Source organism: Eumetopias jubatus, unplaced genomic scaffold, assembly GCF_037043125.1.
Source record: "Eumetopias jubatus isolate StellerSeaLion01/CBP00866 unplaced genomic scaffold, mEumJub1_p1.0 scaffold_14, whole genome shotgun sequence".
Classification (NCBI taxonomy): Eukaryota; Metazoa; Chordata; class Mammalia; order Carnivora; family Otariidae; genus Eumetopias; species Eumetopias jubatus.
In genome coordinates, this window is record NW_028274820.1 from 108,004,708 (window position 1) to 108,025,496 (window position 20,789).

General features: G+C 58.0%; 1 protein-coding gene across 2 annotated transcripts in view; it reads right to left on the minus strand.

The window, feature by feature from the left end:
* PTPRN2 (protein tyrosine phosphatase receptor type N2) overlaps positions 1 to 20,789 on the minus strand; it is an 812,882-nt gene that overhangs the window by 403,466 nt on the left and 388,627 nt on the right. For both annotated transcript variants that reach the window (XM_088018277.1, XM_028092397.2), the window contains one exon: positions 18,869 to 18,948. In XM_088018277.1, coding sequence (XP_087874403.1) covers positions 18,869 to 18,948 — 80 coding nt within the window. The remainder of the gene's footprint in view (positions 1 to 18,868; positions 18,949 to 20,789) is intronic.

The following is a 20,789-nucleotide window of genomic DNA, read 5'->3' on the forward strand; positions in this document are numbered from 1 at the left end:
TAATCTGAAGGGCTCCTCCAGTGTCCCAATCGTGACAGAATCGAGGACTCAGCTGACAGTTGTCACTTTATTAACACTCTTGGAATCATTACAGAGCTCCCCTTTTAATTGCTCACAGGTCAGTGTTTTCTCAAGTAAAGACAAGAAACGATGGCCTGATGTACATAAAACCAGGAAAATAAGTGTCTCTTTTTAAAGATGTTGGGATAGTGTGCCTCTGCTAAATGCCATTTCAACAGTCAGAAATTTTACACGTATGTGACATGAAGTGTCCTTAGAGTTCGTAAACCTCAGAAACAAAGACAAGCCACAGATGGACGCAGTGGCCTCGACAGGGCGGCCGCCTCCACGGGGACCCCCTCTGCGCCTACCCCCTCGCGGCCGGCTCAAGGCGGGGTCTGTCCAGTCCCCTCGGTGCCTGTGGGCATGCGAACTGCCACCGCCGTCACCCCCGTTTGCTGCTCTATCTCCTAACTTAGGAGAAGCATGAGAAACGGTCACTGACTGGCCCGACCTTCTCCCTCCCCCAGGCTGCGGGGGCAGCTTGCTCGCCCCGCGGTGCCCGCGTCCCTCCTGGTGGGCACGGTCTTTCTGCTGTTGGCGGTGCATGCCCTCCTCCCTCGCTGGGTCCAGGCCTGCCCTGCCCTCCCTCTGTTCATTACACGTGTGCGCATGTACTTCCCGAGACTGCGAGCCCCACAAGGGCAGGGACAGCATGTGGCCGGGCGCCTACAGCTCCCACAGGCTCTGCCCCAGAGTGGGAGCCCGGCAAACAAGATAAGAAAGGTGGTTGCCAATGGCAGTCACCTGCGGTGGAGCAGAGGGGACACGGGGTGGAGTTGGGGCCTGGGGCCCCGTCCCAGCCGCGTTGCCTGTGAACAGACTCTCGGCCTGCCCCGGTCGGTACCCCTGACTGGGCAAAGCGGGAAGAGTTCTGCCCTCACTTGCAGCCCTGCCAAGTTACACACCCTTGTCAGCGCTCCCTGTAACTGACAGCAGGGAACCCTGATGCTGAGCACAGTCAGCGTGAGAGCAGCCCTGGACTGGCGAGCGGGCGTCTCTCTGGTGGCCAGTGGAGGGGCTGCAGACCAGCTCCTCGTGTGCAGGAGCATGCCCTGGGGTCTCCTGGCACTCCCATGGGCCCAGCTGGCCTTGTCCAAACCCAAACAGGGAGCCTTTCTCAGCATCAACACCTTATCTCAGAGAAAGCTTTAATCTTGCAAATCCTACTGTCCAGCATGTCAGAGTTTCCTCACTTTATAAACAACAGGACAGTTAGGAGCCAAGTTACAGAAAAGAGACCACAAACCCGTGTAATGGGCTACGGACATCTTGGGCTGCCTTGTTTCACTGGTTTAGGCCGACTTTGCTTGTCTAGGAACCAGTGGTGCTGTAGGAGTCTCTCAGCACACAACCTGCGTGGCTCAGGACAGAGACTCCGCAGTTCCGGGGGCCAGAGTCCACAACGCAGGTGCGGGCAGGGCTGGGCTCCCTCAGAGGGGAGCTCCAGGGGAGGGTCCTTCCTGCCTCTGCCAGCTCCTGGGGTCTGCCAGCCAGCCTCGCCCCCCTGCGCCCTTCACGATGGGCACTTACCCCGTGTGTCTCTGTCCTCACGTGGCATCTCCCTCTCCGTGACCAGGACCCACCCCAATCCCCTATGACCTCCTCCTGATGTGATGACATCTACAGAGACTTCTTTCCAAATAAGTCCACATCACAGATCCGGGGGTCGAACCGGGACATGGCTCTGGGGGCAGCATTGCACCCAGCTCTCACTCCCACGAGTCCAGTTGCTAGACGCATCACGTGCATTATCTTCATCTACGTCTGAACGTGGAGAGGTTTCTGAGGCCGTGAATGGCACAAGGAGAGGCCGCAGCAGCCTTGTTGAGAAGGGGCCCTGTTTCGGCGCACAGTGCAACGAGCCCCAGCCTCATGTTGACAAACCACGCCGCCTCACAGTGCGGCCTGATGGTCCTGACATCACCAGGGGATAAAGAGCGGGGCAAACCGACTAGAGCTCTCCTCGGCCGAGATGGGGCTGCCGTCCCCGTGGCTCGGCCATGCCTGATCACAGCCGCGTCACAAATTAAAGGAACAAAACCAGCCCAGCTGCTCTGCTGAGAGTCGTGCATCCGCCTCTGCCATTACTCATGCGCAAGCAACCGAGACACTGAGCAACGGGGGGGACCTACATCGGCGCAGGATGAAGCCAAGGGTGCTCTCCACAAGCTTGACAAGAGCCATTGCAGACAGGTGGCCCATGAAGCAAATCCCCTCCAGGCTGAAGCCATTCCGAGGAGAGGGCAGACCACTCCGTGGCCGCTGCACCACAGTGCGAACAGTCAGGGGCCCACGCCCGGGGAGTTTCCAAAGATCATTTTGGCTGCGGACCCAGAGAAAGCAGAGGAGGGGAGGTTTCCGTGCTCAGAGTCGCTGCACGTGGTGAGGCGAGCTGTGGACAACACTGGAGGAGGGCTCCTTCCTTAACAGCACCATGACCTCTAGCCACAAGCACCCAAAACTGCTCGGTGCAGTAACACAAGGACCTGACATGGAGTCCGAATGAGGTTGTTAATCCACTGAGGCATCGAAGTCAAACGTCACATGAGCCACTCTGAGTGCGAACAACTAATAATGCAGTCCCGTCTGCTCACGGGGAAGTGCCTGACCACAGGAAGTGCCAAATAACCAGGGACAGGGTCATTTGTGAGAGGCAGCACTGAGCTCAGAAAACCCAGAACACCATGCCAATCCTTCAACCCAGAAAGCCAGAGCCCACGGAGCTCGAGCCCCTGATCTACTGTGGACATTCAGGCCCTGAACCAGTTTCCAGCAAGGAGACCAGCATGGGAGCAATTGCACAGGCAACCTCACCCTTCCAGGGAGGGGTGCCGACACTACCCCATGCGTGGAGAAAGTGGGGTTCCCAAAAGATGCTCTGTGAGAATCAGACACTGGGATCCAAGTCAGTGCTGCCGGACCCGCCATGGCATGCCGCCACCAGGCTTCTTTGGACCAGGACACAATATAACATGGGAACGCAGGCTGCTGGTTGCTCGGGCACCTTCAGGAACATTCAGGGATGGGGGCAACCTACGCTCCTCCAAGGTCACCACAATGTCATTTAGCACCCAGTTAACTAATGGCTGTTCTGCATCCTCCGACACCACACACCTGCACACAAATACACCCAGCACATGCATATACACACCTCATACCTGCACACATACACGCACACACAAGACACACTCCACACATCACATATGGTCAACAGGACGGTCTGGGCCCAGCAACTGTCAGTGGTTCAGGTTCTCATCCCCTTGGATGCTCTGTCCCACCCCACAGGCCAAGATGCACAACCAGAACTGGGAGGACAGCCAGAGTGGGGGGCGATGCCTTAACATGACCTTGTGCACACCTGTCTGGGACTAGTGCCACACGAGCAGGCAAGTCGTCCCTGAGAGCTAGCTGTCCACACAGAGAGGGCACCATCCACACAGATAGAGAGCTGGCTGTCTACACAGAGAGAGCCACTATATTTGAAGGACGCCGATGGCACCATCTTTCCAAGAACAACCCTTTTCCTTTTTCAATGTCCCTGTCTTCTCCTATGTAACCTAAAGTTCTTGATTTGAGTGACTTCTGGAAGGTCATCTGCAGGGACGTTTGCTGCTGGTAGGGGTGGGAAGAGAAAGGTCTGCTCTCCTGACGAACAGATCGAGCACCGGCTCAAGCACACTGTCCTCCAAGTGCCGTTGGAAGGGACTTTTCACCTACTCTCTGTACCCTACAGGTCAGCGCATCACAGACCCGTCTGGTGATCTGGTGTCCCTGGGACGCGAGGGGCACAGAGCAGCTCATCTGGGAACTCCCGAGCAGTGACACGGAGACTCAGCTGCACAAAGAGCAGGAGCTAGGAAAGAAAGCACTAGAAAGGAAGGAGGAGCAGGGAAACACTACTGGATAGGATACAACACAGCGCGCGGGATGACACAGAGCGTACGCTGGGTACAGGACAGGAGGTGACAGATGACCTGGTACCACCCGACACATCCTCCTGGGGGAGAAACGCTCCCCGGGACCCACAAGGTAGCTATGAGCCTCTGGCAGCCTGGGCGAAGAGGAACGCATGGGAGGTAGGTCACTCCTACCGTCTACTGGCAGAAGTCGTAATGGTTCCACGGGCGTCAGCCTGTACCCTGGCCTCCAGCCCCAAGAGTTAGGGTGGGGTTTTCTGGCTGGAAGACTTGGAGAAGCATCCTAATCAGCAGCAGGTGTGTTTTCCCCACAAGCATTTCTTCAACACAGAACCAAGGACAGGAGGTCATGGCGGAGCCCCAGGAAGGTCCACAGAGGGCCCATCTGCAGGAATGACGAGGCAAACCACCCCTGGGCATGCAGGCCTCCAGCGCCCACGGCTCTCAGGTGAAAGGTCCATCTCAGCTAAGCGCGGCAGGGGCGTGGAGGGTGCCGGTCGTGGGGCCAGTGAGGACGGAGAGCCAGCCGGGGCTGTGCCGACCTGGAAGGAGGCCACACAGCCCACAGGCCAGGTCAGGGGTGCTTGGGGGTTCATGTTTTCATGGCGAGGGGATCGAAAGTAGAACCATTCACCAAACGGATGCTGGAAATTCTTTTACTCGTTCAGTTTTTAGAATATGGTCAAAAATCCATGAGGGCCTTCAAAAAAATAACACATTCTAAATTTAATTACAGATCAAAGAAACCTGACTTCTATTGAATGATGATAAATTGTGTATTTAGAATGGAAATTACCCTGGAGCACGAGAACGTTACTGTCCGTCTCTGTATTCCTTTAGAATACGAAGATCACACAGGCACTGGGTTCTTGAACAGGTTCCTTAAAGAGAGAACAAGGGGAAGGCAGAGCGGGGCTCATAAAAGAACCCTGCCTGGGACAGAGCCCGCTCCACTCTCCAGACCGAAGCAGGCGGGGCCGCAGCTCCCTTGCGCCTGGAGTCCCCTCTGACGGGAGCTCGCGCTTCTGTTTATCTTCTCCAAGGACTGCCAGACAGAGCCGTCCGTCTGTCTGCAAACATCAGGCAAGCACGAAGGTCTGCTACAGGTGGACTCAGCGGCGGAGGGCCGCCCTCCGGTTCCACAGGGTGTGCGGCGAGTGCCCACGGCAGGTGCACCCTCTCGCTCAGGCTCTCCTCTACAAGCAGCCGCGTCTCTGGCTCCAGGAGGGAGAGAAGTCCCCCGACGCAGGGCCAGCGTCCCGCTGCAGTTCGTCTCAGCACCTCTACCTGGTGCTTCTCCCTTCGGAGGCAGCTTCGAATGTCTCCTGATCCTTCAGCAAGAAGGCAGACCAGTTGTAAGTGGGCATCGTGGGACGTCCACAAAACGCTGTCCCGACACAAAGAACGATTTTCTCTCATAAAGATGTTGGAGCTAAGATTAGTTTTTTTTTTTTTAAGATTTTATTTATTTATTTGACAGAGAGAGAGCAACACAGCGAGAGAGGGAACACAAGCAGGGGGAGTGGGAGAGGGAGAAGCAGGCTTCCCGCAGAGCAGGGAGCCCGATGCGGGGCTCGATCCCAGGACGCTGGGATCATGACCTGAGCCGAAGGCAGACGCCCAACGACTGAGCCACCCAGGCGCCCCTAAGATTAGTTTTGGAAACGGTTTCCTTGAGTTGCCCAGCCTCATGTGACCACGCCTCCTGGAGGTGCCTGCCCCATCTGGACGTGGTCCCGGGACACAGCAGGGGCAGGCTGGTGACCGTGGACCCACAGCTGGCCCTGAAATGGAGTGCTTTTGGGTCCTGAGGCTGGCCAGCAAGCAGCAGAAACCTAGCAGACGTTCAGTGTTTGGTTGGTCACCACACTCAAGCATTATGGGGCAAGCAGTCATCATCCTAGACGAGAACCATAAATCAGAGGGAGTCAGTCTGCACTCCCCTCTTTCCTGGAACTCCTCTCCCCGTGCCCCACAGAAGAGTGGGTTGCAGATGCTGGTGGCCAGGGTCAGAGGAAGTCTGGGCTGTGTTTGCAGGGGTGCAGGGTATGGTCAGGATGAAGTTTCATCTCTGCAGAGGAAAATGCCATAAACTTGCTTAAACTTGCTTTTCAGTTAAAACCCTCCATTCAGGGAGTCTCATGAAACAGAGGAAACGTATTGCAAATGCCGCACGTTTTTCTTCACTCCACGTCATTGTTCCCATCAAACCCAAATACTGACTGTGCTCCGTGCCGTGGGCCAAGCACCAGCTGGGCGGTGGGGTCTAAAGATGCATGAGACCAGGCTCCATCTTCAGGGAGCATTTGTCCACAGCAGTGAGTGGACCTCCGACGTGAATGCCACCAGGCGAGAGGGTCTGACCGTGCCGCCGGGCCCCACACCAGAGTGCAGAGGATTATTTGTTAACAAGTTGCCAGCCAAGCTGGGACTTCGAGAAACGTTGTCTTGAACTTTGGGGTCAGCAAATGTCCTCTGTAAAAGGCCACAGTGAACAGTTTAGGCTGGGCAGCCACAGAGAAGATGTGAAGGCTGATGCGTCTGAGTGCCAGGAGGCCGGTGCGGCCGAGGGCGGCAGCTGGCCAGCCCCGGGAAGGGGTGAGGCAGGGCGTGGGTTGGGGGCAGGGACAGGCAGTCGCTGGGCAGCTGAGAGCTCCAAAGAGCTGACAGCACGGTGCTCTAGGCTCTCCCCGAGAAGCTGGAGAAGAGGTAGGGCCTGGGTGTGAGCACACAGGACGGGGCAGGCACCCGGGGTGCAGGTGTGCAGGCAGCAGGGACCCCAGGAGGGCTCTGCTGGGCGGAGGGCCTCAGTGCAGCAAGCGGCCCTGGGCCCTGGCCCCGCCTCCTTCACCTTCAACGCTGGGGAGCAAGAGTGGAGGGAGGCGACCGTCCTGGTGGGGCCAGGGGGCACCACGCGCAGCTCTATGTGCTCTCCATGGGGGGCACCCCCCCTCTGCCCAGGTCCCCATGGCCATCAGAAGCCCAGGACAGGGCAGCTCTGTTCCCAGCTCTCCGGCCCAGGGAAGTGAATCAGCACCTCCACAGGAAAGCACCTGTTGGCAGGTCAGCTGGGCTCACGAGGAAAGAGTCCAAAATTAAAGAAACCACTGTATGTGGGGACTCTTGAGACGTGAAGGCTCAACTCTGGTCACCACCGTTAAACTGGGTCGGCCGAGCCACCACACAGGCTCGCTGGGCATATCAGTGCGGTGGTGAGGTTGGCGAGACTTCCCAACGCACCATTTTATGCCCTGGAGGGAATTATGTCAATGCTTTTGCTGAAGACTTCTCACTCTGAATTTGCTTTCCTGTGCTTCGTGATGATTCTAAGAAAACAAAATGATCCAGGGCGAACTGCGTTTACCTTTAGAAGGCATCACGGTACAGGGCGCGTCTACACAGGGCAGAGGTGGCCCCCTCCCCAGCCGCCTTCCCGTGATGTGGACGCCGCGCGCCGCTGCTGGGCTGCGCCCGTCAGCAGCCCAGGCTTCCGTCGCGCTCCAGGTCGCCAGCACCTCGCAGCGTGGCACGCCCCCGCGTAGGACGACGACCACGCGGCCCCCACCTGCCGCAGCAGGAAGAGGTGCGGATTCACGTCCCGGCGCAGCCCCTGTGCGTCTGAGCAGGTCACCATGCTTCCACGTTCTTTGCACAGTATGCTGGGACCGTCCAACTCCACGAGACTGTCAGCTCCTGGCCAGAATGAGAACTTCCCCGAACGACACTGTGTCGCCATGAGCTGGCCCAACGTCTTTCTGATCCCAGGCACACAAAGAACACAGCAAAAATACTCCCACACCCTTTAGAGTTTGACTCTCGTCTCCCACCAAATTCGTCCTGCCTCGTTTGATGCTATTGCAACCCCACGGAGCATAATCATTAGTCCTTGTATCTGACAAAGAAGGAGGCCAGAGCTCACTGACACCAAACAGTCGTCCAAAGTCTCGAAACAGGAAAGCAGAATAGGGGCTGGGGCCGAGGCCCTGACCCCACCCCCCGTCCTTCACAGTTCCCCTTCCCAGCCTCCACTGTCACAGGACAGCAGGGCAGACGTCCAGACGGAGCAGGGGACACTGGAACCTGCCCTACCTGCTCTACCCCGGCTCACACCTCACGGTCCATTACAGCTGAGACACCCGAAGTGGAGGCACAGGGGCTAAGGTAAGGGAGCCATCCCGCCCTCAGCTCCACTGAATACCTCCGCCATGGAGGGGTCACACGTCACCCAGCTGAGCCCTTTTTGTCCCCATGGCTCATCTGCTGATTGCTAATGACCTACGGTGCCCTTCACAGCAGGTGGGAAAGGTGTGCCCTGATGCACATCACCGTGTCTGCCCCAGGGAGAGGCGTCCAGGGCCAGAAGGATGTGGGTACCAGCCTTGCTGGGTCAACTTCCAGCTTCATTTTCAAGAATGAGCCCTCAGAAATGAGTCAGAGAAAGACAAGTATCATATGATCTCACTGATATGTGGAACTTGACAAACAAGACAGAGGATCATAGGGGAAGGAAGGGAAAAATGAAACAAGACAAAACTGGAGAGGGAGACAAACCATAAGAGACTCTCACTCTCAGGAAACAAACTGAGGGTTGCTGGAGTGGTGGGGGGTGGGAGGGATGGGGTGGCTGGGTGATGGACATTGGGGAGGGTGTGGGCTCTGGTGAGCGCTGTGAACTGTGCAAGACTGACGAATCACAGACCTGTACCTGTGAAACAAATAAGACCTTATATGTTAATTAAAAATAAATAAAATTTAAATTAAAAAAAAAAAAGAATGAGCCTTCAAGAGTCTAGTATCCCAGGCAGGAGGAAACGTGGCTGATGGATGGGAAAGAAGCCCTGAGGACACAGAGCCGGCCTCCGCTGGGGCACTGGCCAGCAAGATGGGCCAGTGACACATCTCCTGCAGAAGGGCTTCTTGCCCAAGTGCCAAATGGACTCAGCTGGTCCCAAATGCCAGGGCCCGTCCCCCCGGCCCAGGCAGCTCTGGGCTCTGACACCTCCCTGACCCTCTGCCCTGCAGTGAGAGATCCTGCCCTGAGTCCCAGCATCTGCAGGACCTGCCCTGGGGATGGCCGGCTGGGTGACGGTTGGCCGACCTGAGTCTGCACGGCAGCCGCGTGCTGACGGGCACCAGGAGCTGGAGGGGCCGGCGCGCCTCGTGCCCGCTGCGCAGGAAATGCTTCAAATGCTGGGTCGCACAGAGCCTCCTAAAGCAAACACGGGGGCAATCCAGGGCTGAGTGCGTCTGTGGGCTGGTGGGACGGCCACCCGCACGAAAAGGTCCTCTTGCCTGCCCCACTGCGAGCGGCTACAGGCGCTGAGGGCTGCACAGGGAGCTGCCACGGGGAGACCGTGCCACTCGGCCGCTGCCGAAGCCTCAGGGGCGGGGGTGCCGGGGCCGGGCGCGGAACGGCAGCCAGCCCCCAGCTAGAATCCCCTGCACGCAGCGGTCCCCTGTTGCCATGGGGACTGTGGTCTGAGCACGAACAGCCAGGGATGGGGCCTCTAACAGACGCTGGAGACGGCCGGCCACGAGCCCCGGGCAGCGGTGTGGCTGATGGAACTGGGCTGGGAGGATGTGTGCCCTGACGACGAGGTCCCCCGAGCCGCTCCCTGCACACAGCCAGGGGGCCAGCCCAGCCCCGTCCCCGTCTCCTCACCCAGGGGCCCGTCTTGAGCGGCGTCCTGACAAGCTTCCCCGTAGCCCCACGGCCCCATCTTCAGAACAAGGCACCTGCTGCGCAGGCAGCAAAGCTGAGGGTTTTACGCAGAGACGATGAGAGAGGAGGCACAGAACTCAGGTGCCCACGAAGTTACACTGCCTGTGGGAACAGGGGAAGCAGGGGCTTTCCAACACTCACGGCGGCAGAACAGCAACAGGGACAGCCGAGGGCGTCTTCCGAGTGTCCCCTCACGCCCTGGGGAGCACCCACGTGGCCTGGTCACGGACCGCCCAGCTTTCCCAAGTCAGCCGCTGACTCGGCAGAGAAAGAGACAGGCCGTGGGCGCGGTCACGTGGCCCAGTCCCCAGCCTGTGCTTCCAGCAGGGGCGCGCCCGGACCACAGCCACGAACCCCCGATGGCCCACGTCTGCATGTCTCATTCTAGGGGCACCTCGTCCCACAGGAATCTCCTCCCTAACCTCCCCAAAGCAGCCTCTGGGTGCTGGGGCCGCCCCCCAGTTCTGTTTCCCTTGCGCCACATGCCATTGCCTGCCCAGCGAGCAGAGTCCCCACTCAGAGCGTCTGGGCCCCGACACCCTTTCTAAGCCGACACCACCTCAGACCAACGCGGCCACAGGAGCGGTGTCCGCGGCTGTGACCTCCCTCCCCTCACCCCGGGCGGCTCTGCAGGCAACCTGACCCTGTTCAGTGTTTCAGGTCACGTTACACCAGCCGCTTCTCCACTCAGACAAAGTAAAGGCCCAGGTCCCAGAGATGTGGGTTCCCCCAGATGCCGATCTGGACAAGGATTCGAAGGCCAGTTCTTCGGGGAAACACGGGGAGCTGTGGGCAGTGAGGGGACACCGCGGGGCATCGCCCATCGAGAGGGCTGCGCACAGCTCACATCAGGCAGACTCGCGATAAAGTGCTCATGCACATGCTACCGTGACCATCCATGGTCACACAGCACCCTCACGTCCCAGACGCAGAAGCTGGGGTCCCAACACCCACGGTAGGAAAACGGCATCAGTGATAACTGACCGTGTTGGAGCTGTCGGCGGGCAAGGCCACCCCATCCGACCTTCACAGAACCTACGAAGCCGGTGCCGCTCCCCATCTCACCAACAAGGCACCTGGAATTAGGACTTTCCCAAATGCCCCCAGCCTGGAGGCGACAGGGCATGCATGAGCCGGGGCACCTACCTCAGGACCCCAGTCCTGGACTGGAGTCGGCTTCTCTGACCCCGTGTCCATCCCACTCAGAGGGGCCTGCACAACAGGACAAAGCATTTATTGCATGCACTGGGTTCCACATGAGACCCCCGTGCCCACGAACAGCCTGCTTGCTAATAAAACTAGACAACTTTCCACCTACAGAGCAAAGAGCAATGACTAACTTGGCAATATTTATTCAGCACGGTGGTCAGGCAGCAAGAGGCACAGCTCAGGACTCTTCACCCGTGGAGCACCGTCCAGCCTCGGAGAGGCTCCCGCTAGGTGCCTCTTGAAGGCTGTCAGAGCAGAGGGAAGGCTCACCTGGCAGGGAAAACGGTCCAGACCCTTCTAGCAGCAGCAGGTGCAGAGGATGTGGGGCTCTGGTTCCCGTCCACCCCCCAACAGGAGGTGGTGAGCACGGGGAAGCCTGAGGAACGGCACGAAGCAGGCCAGGAACAGGAGCACAGTAACAACCGGTGACCCCTGGGGATCCAGGGAGCCCAGAGAGTGACTGATGCTCTCAGCTGCTCAAGGGAGGCCAAATGCCACGCAGAGCGAATGCTCACCCATCTGCAGGTGGGAACGTGCTCCTCCTGTAACGGAGGTCTGTAATTGCCGTCTCCCTTTGTCCAGATGCGAACATGGAGCAGGGAATAGCGAGTAATACGGTTTCTGGTATTCAGTCTACGCAACATCCCCCAACCCCGCCCTGAGCGCTGCTCATGTATTCCCATTCAGGTAACCCTGCAAATCACAGCACATGAAATCCCCGCTTAGCATCGACTCATTTGTGCTCAGGGTGAAGCCAGGATGAGAACTGGCCTCCACAACTTCAGATCACGGGGACACGGCTCCATAGTTTCCTCCAGCTGGGCCGATTGGCACAGCTCTACCACGCTGACAGCACTGCGCTCCACTCCAGCAAACCCTCATCAAAATGCCAGAAGCAATTACCTGGCTGTTTAGAATGGAGTCATGGGGCTGGCGCCCTTCCTTTCCCGCCACCCACTGCACCTCCGGGAGGTTGCAGCCGTTGGGCCCTCGCTCTGGGGCCGCCGGAACCTCCGTCCTCCTGCCAAAACATGCCCCACCATCACCCACCCGACAGGCAGCCCCAGCCCGCTTCCGTCACCTCCTCACGCCCCCAGGTCCAACGGCGGGCTGCCTCGCGCCCAGTGGGTCTGCTCCAAGGTCACCCCAGGCCTTGTCTGACCACGGTCGGCAACAGCTCCCACGCCCGGCCCGCTCGGCTGGTTTCTCCTCAGAACACCTGCCATTTCTGGACGACAGTGGTATATGTGATGTATGTTATGGTGTTTCCACGACTGTGCTCTGCGCGTCACTACATCGCATACGGCATGACACGCTGTGCTGGGTGATCTCGTCACGCCATACTGCACGACCCCACGTCAGGTATTGCACCGTGCCTCCTGCTACCGGACGTCGCCGTGCTACTTGGCAACGCCACATGACATCACTGCTTCTTTCCTCGTTCTGCGCCTCCCCTGGGGGGCTGGCCTCTACTAGGGCGGAGTGTCTCATTGGCCAGACAGCCTCTCTGCTCCTGAACGGTGTCTGGCCCGAGGCTGACCTCAGCGGGTATCAGGTGAACGACTGAGTAAGTGCGAAACTGGACTTGACTACGAAGCCAACTTGGAGAATCCGCTGGTCCTTGGAGACAGCAGGACTCGCTAACCCTGGCCGTGGATTTCTCATCGGCAGGTCTGTGCCTTCCTACCCTGGGTCCCATGCTAGCCTGTGGCCTGGGGAGGAAGCAGGCCAGGCCTGGAATTTGTCCAGGAGCTCAGCTCGGGCTAGGTGCCCCACGATGTCCATGCTGGGTCACTCCCCAGACCCCTGCCCCCACCGCGTCCCCCCCAGACCCCCTGAGCTCCAGACTCCACTCCTGCCTGCACTGCACTCCGACCCTGGTAGCCTCATTTCTGAGTCCGGTCCTACAGTTTGACCCCCTGGCATCCTTGTGCTGGTTTTGTGTTGGCATCTGATTCGCGATTCATTCTGGTGCCGACAGACGTGCACCTAGAAGGGAGGCGACCACACGTCCTTGTGTGGCTCATGAAGGACTCCTGTCTCCGGGTCTCAACCCAACGGCAAGTAGGCTGGTCGGGCGTATGGAGGGAAGCCAGCCCTCGCCCTGATGCAAGCTCCCCATGCACGTCTGCCCGGCTGCTGTGCAGGGGCCGGCAAAGCAGGGCAGCACCAACACGCCCCTCAGCACGGAGGGGGACAGGACCTCGCTGGGGCCTTGCCAGATGGAAGCAAAGTTGCCACCACACCGGTGTGGAGAGTGTGCCCAAATGTTACTGCACGAAGTTCTTGAGTTCTCCAACATGCAGAGTACCCCCCAAACGACACTGTGTTTTGACTGAGAGTAGATTCACTTTTCTTCAGTTGCAGGAACCGCATCTTTCTGCCCGACGCGCATCCTGCAGCTGGGCCACTGAATCAGGCCCGGATGAAACCTCCGAGCCCATCATCTGCTTTTTGCTAAGCAGGAATGAGGACTGTTGCTCTGACTCAATAGATCTTCTCTCATCATCAAAAAAGTGAGAAGCCCGCATTACAGCAAAGTGCCTCAGAGCTGAGTCTCCCTCAGAGAGAGAGCCTTCCACTCCTAACCCCACTGATGCCTTTAAAGAGATGATTTCTTATTCTCTGGGCTGCACAAGATGGAACATTTCTCAGGATGTTCAAAGGGATGAGAGGCCTCCTCCTACACTTTGCTGTTGAAACGTATAATCTATCAGTTCAGTCGGATAAGCTCAACTCCTCCCCTGCGAGCAATAATCAACACAAGACACAGAGTGGCCAGACCTGGAGGACAAGCTGTCTTCTCCTCTCAGAAGCGACCTTCCCGAGCTATGCCTCACACGCTGAGTCCCCAGTCCCCAGCCTCCGACCTCCGACCTGCCACTCCATCCTGGCAGGGCGCCCGTCTCCCCTCGCCCTGCCTTCTGTGTCTTGGTTCACTGCCCACGGTACCTTCCTCCTGTGCCACGTTCTAGTGTTGCACAGCCTGGTGGACACTGATGCAGCGGCCCCGCCTTCCCCCACCGTCCCCCGCCAGCATGCTCCCCACTGACCTCGCCGGCAGGCCCTTGCCTGTCGGCTGGGGTCCTGTGGGCCAGCCAGGCCTTGCACCCCCTCAGCCTGGAATCTGCCCGAAGCAGCTGGGCCACAGGGAGCCCCACCTCCCGGGATGCGCCCTGGAACCTCCACAAAGGCTGTTTTCTGAGCAGCCAGCTTGACTGGAAATGACAGAACGGCCCGGCCCGTCCTTCCTGCGAGGCAGATCAGCGGCCCCCCCAGGGGTGCCCCGCCCCAGCGCGCCTCACTCACCACAGAGCCCACCGGCTGCTCTGGCCTGAGCCTCCCCATCTGTGTCATGAGGGCTCAAAGAAGAGGAACACCAACATCCCTTTCACCTAAAAGTCCTCTGATTCTCTAACTTTACATCTCAGAGAAGCGTGCAGGATCCTATGGACTCTTCCACTTTTATTTTTCACAGGCATCTCATTCACCAGTAAATGAACACAAATCTTCCTATCAAGTGGGCCTTTTCTAGCATTTCCAGAGCCGCCTCCTTATTTTTCACTGGAAAAGTACAACTTCCTGTCCACACTGAGGTGCGCTAGCCCATCCAACATTTGCTCCAGTCCAAACCTCAGCGAGAGTGCAATGACCACAGACAGGTTCCAGGCCACACATGGCCAGTGACACATGCACAGCACCACCTGGAGCGCTCGCTGACCCCAGTGGCATGTCCCGCAATGGGCCGCCCGGGGCAGATGGCCACAGTGCGAGTGTGCAGCTCATGCAGCCGCAGGTCTCCCCTCCCCCTGCCCAGACCCAGAGGCCTCCAGGTTTCAGATCCCTGTCACAGGCACAGCGTGCGGACCCCCGGCCGGCCCCGTGTCGCAGGAAGGAAAGCCGAGTCCCTCAGCGACAGGAAGCCAAGCCTGAGGGCTCCTTGTAGACACTGAAGACACAGTCCCACGTTGCAAAGTCTGATTCGGGACCGATTTTGGACTCCAGCCCCCAGCCCCGTTCCCCACCCTGTCCCTGGTATGTGGGCTCCGTGCCTTGGCCCTCCTTGCTGTCCCTCATGTGACCACCCTTTCCTCACCTTCCAGCCCCCTAAGAGCCAGAGTATCCCTGGCTGCCGCCCAAGCCAGCTCCTCTGTGCAGCCTTATCTGGCAAGCCCCCCACCCCTGGCACCGGGCACTCTGTCCATTTCTCTGAAAGACCTGCCGGGCTCCTCCTGGGCAGACTGCTGTCCTCTGGGTGTTGGCGTCAGCCTAGAGCCTGCACGGTGCCTTGCCCAGGGGAGAACCTAGATGAGCATGAAGCACGGATTCTCGCTTGGGAGCAACAGTTCAGAGGGGTGAACTGAGTATGCATCATAGAAGGGCTCATTTCACTGTCCCAGGCTGGACTCCATTACCCTTTCCAAAATAGACACACCTGTCCCCTTTACCCGGAGTCCAGGAGGCTGGGCAGCACTCACTGCCACGGGGGCTCTGGGGTCAAACATCATGCATACGGGGCACAGCTGTCCCGATCTCTCACTCTGGAGTCCAACCCTCAAAACACGCTCATGAGGCCTCAGGGTCCAGAGATGAGCCCTGAGTGGGAGTCCACAGGCCATGCGACCTCTCCCTCCCCCGTGCAGACAATGTGTAAACCACAAGCGGGACAGCACCACAGCGGAGAGGAGACTCGCTCACTCCTGCAGATGCTTGACAGGTGAATGAGAAGGCAGCCAGGCTCCAGTTGCTAGAACTCGAGGAAAGACATCACATCTTTGCGTAAGGAGATGTTGTCTGAAATGGCACGTGCTGTCTCCCCAACAAGATGAAAGAAAGAACTTTAGCCAAAGGGCAAGTCTTAGAGGCTCCGTTTAGACAAGCGTGAGCTGACAACACAGGTGAGAGGGAGACGCCCGCCGAGGACGGCCAACCAGCAGCTACATGGTCAGCGAGTGAGTCGAACGCGCCACCGAGCAGAAGCCCAGCTTCCCCAGGGTGCCAAGAGGGGTAAGCTGTAGGAACAGGTGATCCTGGAGACAGGGAGTGCGCACGGCAGCTCCCAGCCCTGAGTCATGGGAACCCAGGGGTTGGGGGTGTGCACTGCTGCCCAGGGGAAGGCAAACGCTTTTCCCAAAAGATGACTTAACCATATCTTCTCTGAAAGGAGAAATGCAAAAATGGATTAGAAATATGCTACTTGAGAATAAACTACCAAGGAAATGAAGAGTAGAAAACGATTTCTCTGTTCTGCCCAATTTGATCAGATGGCATACGGCCAGAAAGATGAGAAGTGCCAGTTACTATACTTCCAGTTGTGGGCACCTTGTAGTGTGTGCAGATGTGGATTGTGAACCTGTGCTCTGAACACTCACACAGTAAACACGGTGACACCAGGGTTTCTCTGCACCTGGGAATACAGAAGCTCCTCCCTGTGCAGCGCCTGCTTACTTTCAGCATTCACTAGCACCTTGTGTTCATGCCGAGGTTCGTAGAATCCAGAAAAGAATCATGTAATACAAGGAAGAGATTCCGAACAAGAACCAGCTGCATCCACCCGTCAGGACAAATGCCACTGACGTTTGATGAGAACTAACGTGGTATTAACAGCAAGCCTATTAAGTTTGGTACCCTTTTGCATGAGGTTAGCCAACAAATACCCTTGAAGTTCCATCAGCGGGGTTGTGTCCCTTTCACCGGTCGTATAGCCCAAGAAGGGCATCAAGCGTGGTGCCAGGAAACCCCCGAGGGAAGCCACCACAGCAACTGGGTCTGCGGCAGCAATGCCAGCAGAGGGCCCTGTTCCCGCAGGTGCTGAGCACCACCCACGCAGGGCCTGCCCCAACCACGCCATCCAGTAGCTTGTGACAAGGGCTCCACATCGTCTTTGAAAACAAGAAACCCCCCCAAATCCCTTTCCTTGTTAACACACGAATAAGTCTAGGGCTCAGTGAGCTCATTTCTCCTCCTGGTACTAACACCCTTGGGGACCTGGCCCTCAATGCCCACTACAGAGTGGTAAGTCTACTGCCGAACTATAGAACCCTAATGGTCACAAACTTATCTTTCATCATCTTTTTCCTGTGTAGCATCAGGTACATTCATAACATCCTGAAATGATTCACAACATAAAAGAACTAATTTTTTGAAACTATGCACGTGTGTTGTCCGTTTGCTCATGCATGACGAGCAACAAGCACTCAGCTGGCGAGCTAACACAAACACACTGCTATAACGTAGCAAACTCAGGTCTTTAGAAAGTGGTTACTATGACATTCAAACATACGTCTGACGGTAATCTCCCCTTGGCATATAGCGCTTTGGTATTCAACACGAACACATTTAAGATGACCCAGAGGGGCGCCTGGGTGGCTCAGTTGGTTAAGGGACTGCCTTCGGCTCAGGTCATGATCCTGGAGTCCCGGGATCGAGTCCCACATCGGGCTCCCTGCTCAGCAGGGAGTCTGCTTCTCCCTCTGACCCTCCCTCCTCTCCTGTGCGCTCTCTCTCTCTCTCTCTCATTCTCTCTGTCTCAAATAAATAAAATCTTTAAAAAATAAATAAATAAAATAAAATGACCCAGAAACTAGATTTTAAATAATCGACCTCATTTTCCCAAGAAAGCAATAAAATAAATGAAGGCTATGGTCAGTGAGTATACTGTCATGATTGTCAAAGATGGAAAAACTTCCTTCCATTCTATTCCATTCATTATTGTATCCCGAAGTTCCAGCAAATCCAGTTTTGAAAGCATTACTTCCCGGGCGCCTGGGTGGCTCAGTCGGTTAAGCGACTGCCTTCGGCTCAGGTCATGATCCTGGAGACCCGGGATCGAGTCCCGCATCGGGCTCCCTGCTCAGCAGGGAGTCTGCTTCTCCCTCTGACCCTCCCCCCTAGCATGTGCTCTCTCTTTCTTTCATTCTCGCTCTCTCAAATATACAAATAAAATCTTTAAAAAAAAAAAAGAAAAGCATTACTTCCCAGCACTGGGGTGAACGGCCACTTGTAAAACAACTGTGAATGTTTCTGCCTGAAAAGACTAGGAACTGGTTTGGTCTTAAATATGGCCAATAATCCCTCCTGCTGAGCAGCTAGGATGGGAGAACGGACGCTGGAGGGAAGGAGGGAGGCATCAGAGCCACCGACACAGAACCCGCTCTGTTTCAGGAGGCAGAGTGTTTGCAACGGAATCTGCTGGGGCCGCATCAGGCCGCCGTGCTGAGGGACGACACCGTACAGCTCGCTGAGTGACAGCCAACCGCTCCGGCCTCACAGTGACACATGACACTGCAGTGAAGCCTGGGGTACTCGGCTCTCCTCAGAGCTGAAATTGGTCAGGTTTCTGGAAGTACAACGTGGCAGGGAATTCTCCCTTAACCAAAAACTACGGGCCCCTGAAATCAGCACTTTCAGCAGGAAGAGTTACTAAGGGCACCAAGATATCTGACAAGTAAAATTCAACAGCAACCAAAAGAGGTAAGGCAGACAGTTCATCCCGTTAGCTGGAGCGCGGGAGCCGCCTACCCCGCGGCCAACAGCCCCCCCAGACGGTATGGGTGTGGCTCGCCGGGGCTCAGGACAGGTGAGCGGAGCAACCAGGGCTTCCAAAGCAAAGCTGTGGCGAAGTCCCTTGTTTCTGTTAAGCGCCCCCTCTGGCACTGTCTTGGTCTGTGACAGACAAAAGCACAGCCTGGCTGGGATGCCAAAAGCAGCAGGCACCCGTTCTGTCCATACGGAGACTGGGGGCCGCCACAGACCCCAGACCCTTGCCCTCTGTCTCGGAGGGAGCCGTGTCCTCCACCTGCAGCCGGGTGGGCCGCACCACGGCGATGAGGCTCCGGCCGTGCCCACTGACCCGGCCGTCCCGTCGCCCAGTTAGATGTCGGGGTGCTGGGGAGACTGTGCATGTCTCTGCCCGGGGTGTGTGTACTCACGCGGGGCTGTGTTGACAGGGCCTTACCTGTAGCCTGCACCACGTCTGCCGCCGTCAGGTTTTGGACGCTGGCGCTCACTCTGAAGGTCATGGCTGGTCCCAGAACACTGGAAGAGACCATGAGAAAGGAGCTCAGAACTGCCCCAGCATCCTGAGCTGCTCCTCTGCAGCTACAGAGAAAACACGGACACGCTCACAAAACACATCTGAGGCCACCGGCCGCCCCACGGGTGACCCCCGCCCCACGGGTGGCTCTTTGCCCTCAATCCACTAATTCCGACAGGCTGTGCTTCTCTGATCCATACACTGCAGTGCTCTCAGAAAAGATTCAAATCAGCCCCAACAAACCAACAGGACGGTCTTGCAAGGGAAAAAGAAAAATTGTTATGGAAACAGAGTCGAGTATTTGGCTCCCATGGGAGCGGTAGGAATCAAAAGCAGAAAGGAAAGAGACGGGTATTTTAAAATCTCTCTTGACAGGAACCATTTAAAAAAGTTATCAAAGTCATTAAGAACTATTTAGTATAAAAATAACTAGCAGGGAATTGCCAGACAGGAATGATTAAAATTTTCAAAGCTTTTTAAATACTATGTTGAATATAAGTTTGAAAAAATACATCACTTTTTAAATAATTTTATTCATCTGAAGGGGAGAGGGAAAGAGGAGGGAGGAGAATAGGAAGGAGGAGGGAGAGACAGAGAAGAGGGAAGGGGAGGGGAGGGGAGGGGGAGGGGGAGGGGAGGGGGAGGGGAGGGGAGGGGAGGGGGAGGGGAGGGGGAGGGGAGGGGAGGGGAGGGGAGGGGGAGGGGGAGAGGAGGGGGAAGGGGGGAGGGGGGAGGGGAGGGGGAAGGGGGGAGGCTGGGGGAGAAGAGGAGGGAGGAGGAGGGGAGGAGGAGGGAAAGACAGGGAAGAGGGGAGGGGAGGGGAGGGGGGAGGGGGGGAGGGGAGGGGAGGGGGAAGGGGGAGGGGAGGGGGGAGGGGGGAGGGGGGAGGGGAGGGGAGGGGAGGGGAGGGGGAGGGGAGGGGGAAGGGGGGAGGCTGGGGGAGAAGAGGAGGGAGGAGGAGGGGAGGAGGAGGGAAAGACAGGGAAGAGGGGAGGGGAGGGGAGGGGAGGGGGAGGGGAGGGGGAGGGGAGGGGGAAGGGGGAGGGGAGGGGGAGAGGAGGGGGAAGGGGGAGGGGAGGGGGGAGGGGGGAGGGGAGGGGGAAGGGGGGAGGCTGGGGGAGAAGAGGAGGGAGGAGGAGGGGAGGAGGAGGGAAAGACAGGGAAGAGGGGAGGGGAGGGGAGGGGGAGGGGGGAGGGAGGGGAGGGGGGAGGGGGGAGGGAGGGGAGGGCAGGGGAGGGGAGGGGGAAGGGGGGAGGGGAGGGGAGGGGGAAGGGGGGAGGGGAGGGGAAGAGGGGAGGGGAGGGAGGGGAGGGGAGGGGGAAGGGGGAGGGGAGGGGAGGGGGAAGGGGGAGGGGAGGGGAGGGGGAAGGGGGAGGGGAGGGGAGGGGAGGGGAGGGGAGGGGAGGGGGAAGGGGGAGGGGAGGGGGAAGGGGGGAGGCTGGGGGAGAAGAGGAGGGAGGAGGAGGGGAGGAGGAGGGAAAGACAGGGAAGAGGGAAGAGGGGAGGGGAGGGAGGGGAGGGGAGGGGAGGGGGGGAGGGGAGGACTTCCCTCCTAGGTCCCCAGGCTCCTGGCTCCAGTGGCCTGGACTCCCCTTGGAAAGAGCGATCCCATTTCTTTCTCCGCTCTCCCTCTTGCAAATGCAAGGGCAGAGTCTGGAGCTGGCGCCACAGAGCGTGCAGGGCACCATGCAGCTCGCAGGGAGGGGCTGTGTTCTTCCCCCTCCCCCAGCACAGACGCTGCTATGCCTCGCAGGTCCCAGAGGTGCACCTGGCGGGAGAGCTGTCCTTCCTGGTGATCACTGGGGGCTCCCACCATTATCTGTGACAGGCTCTGCACTCCAC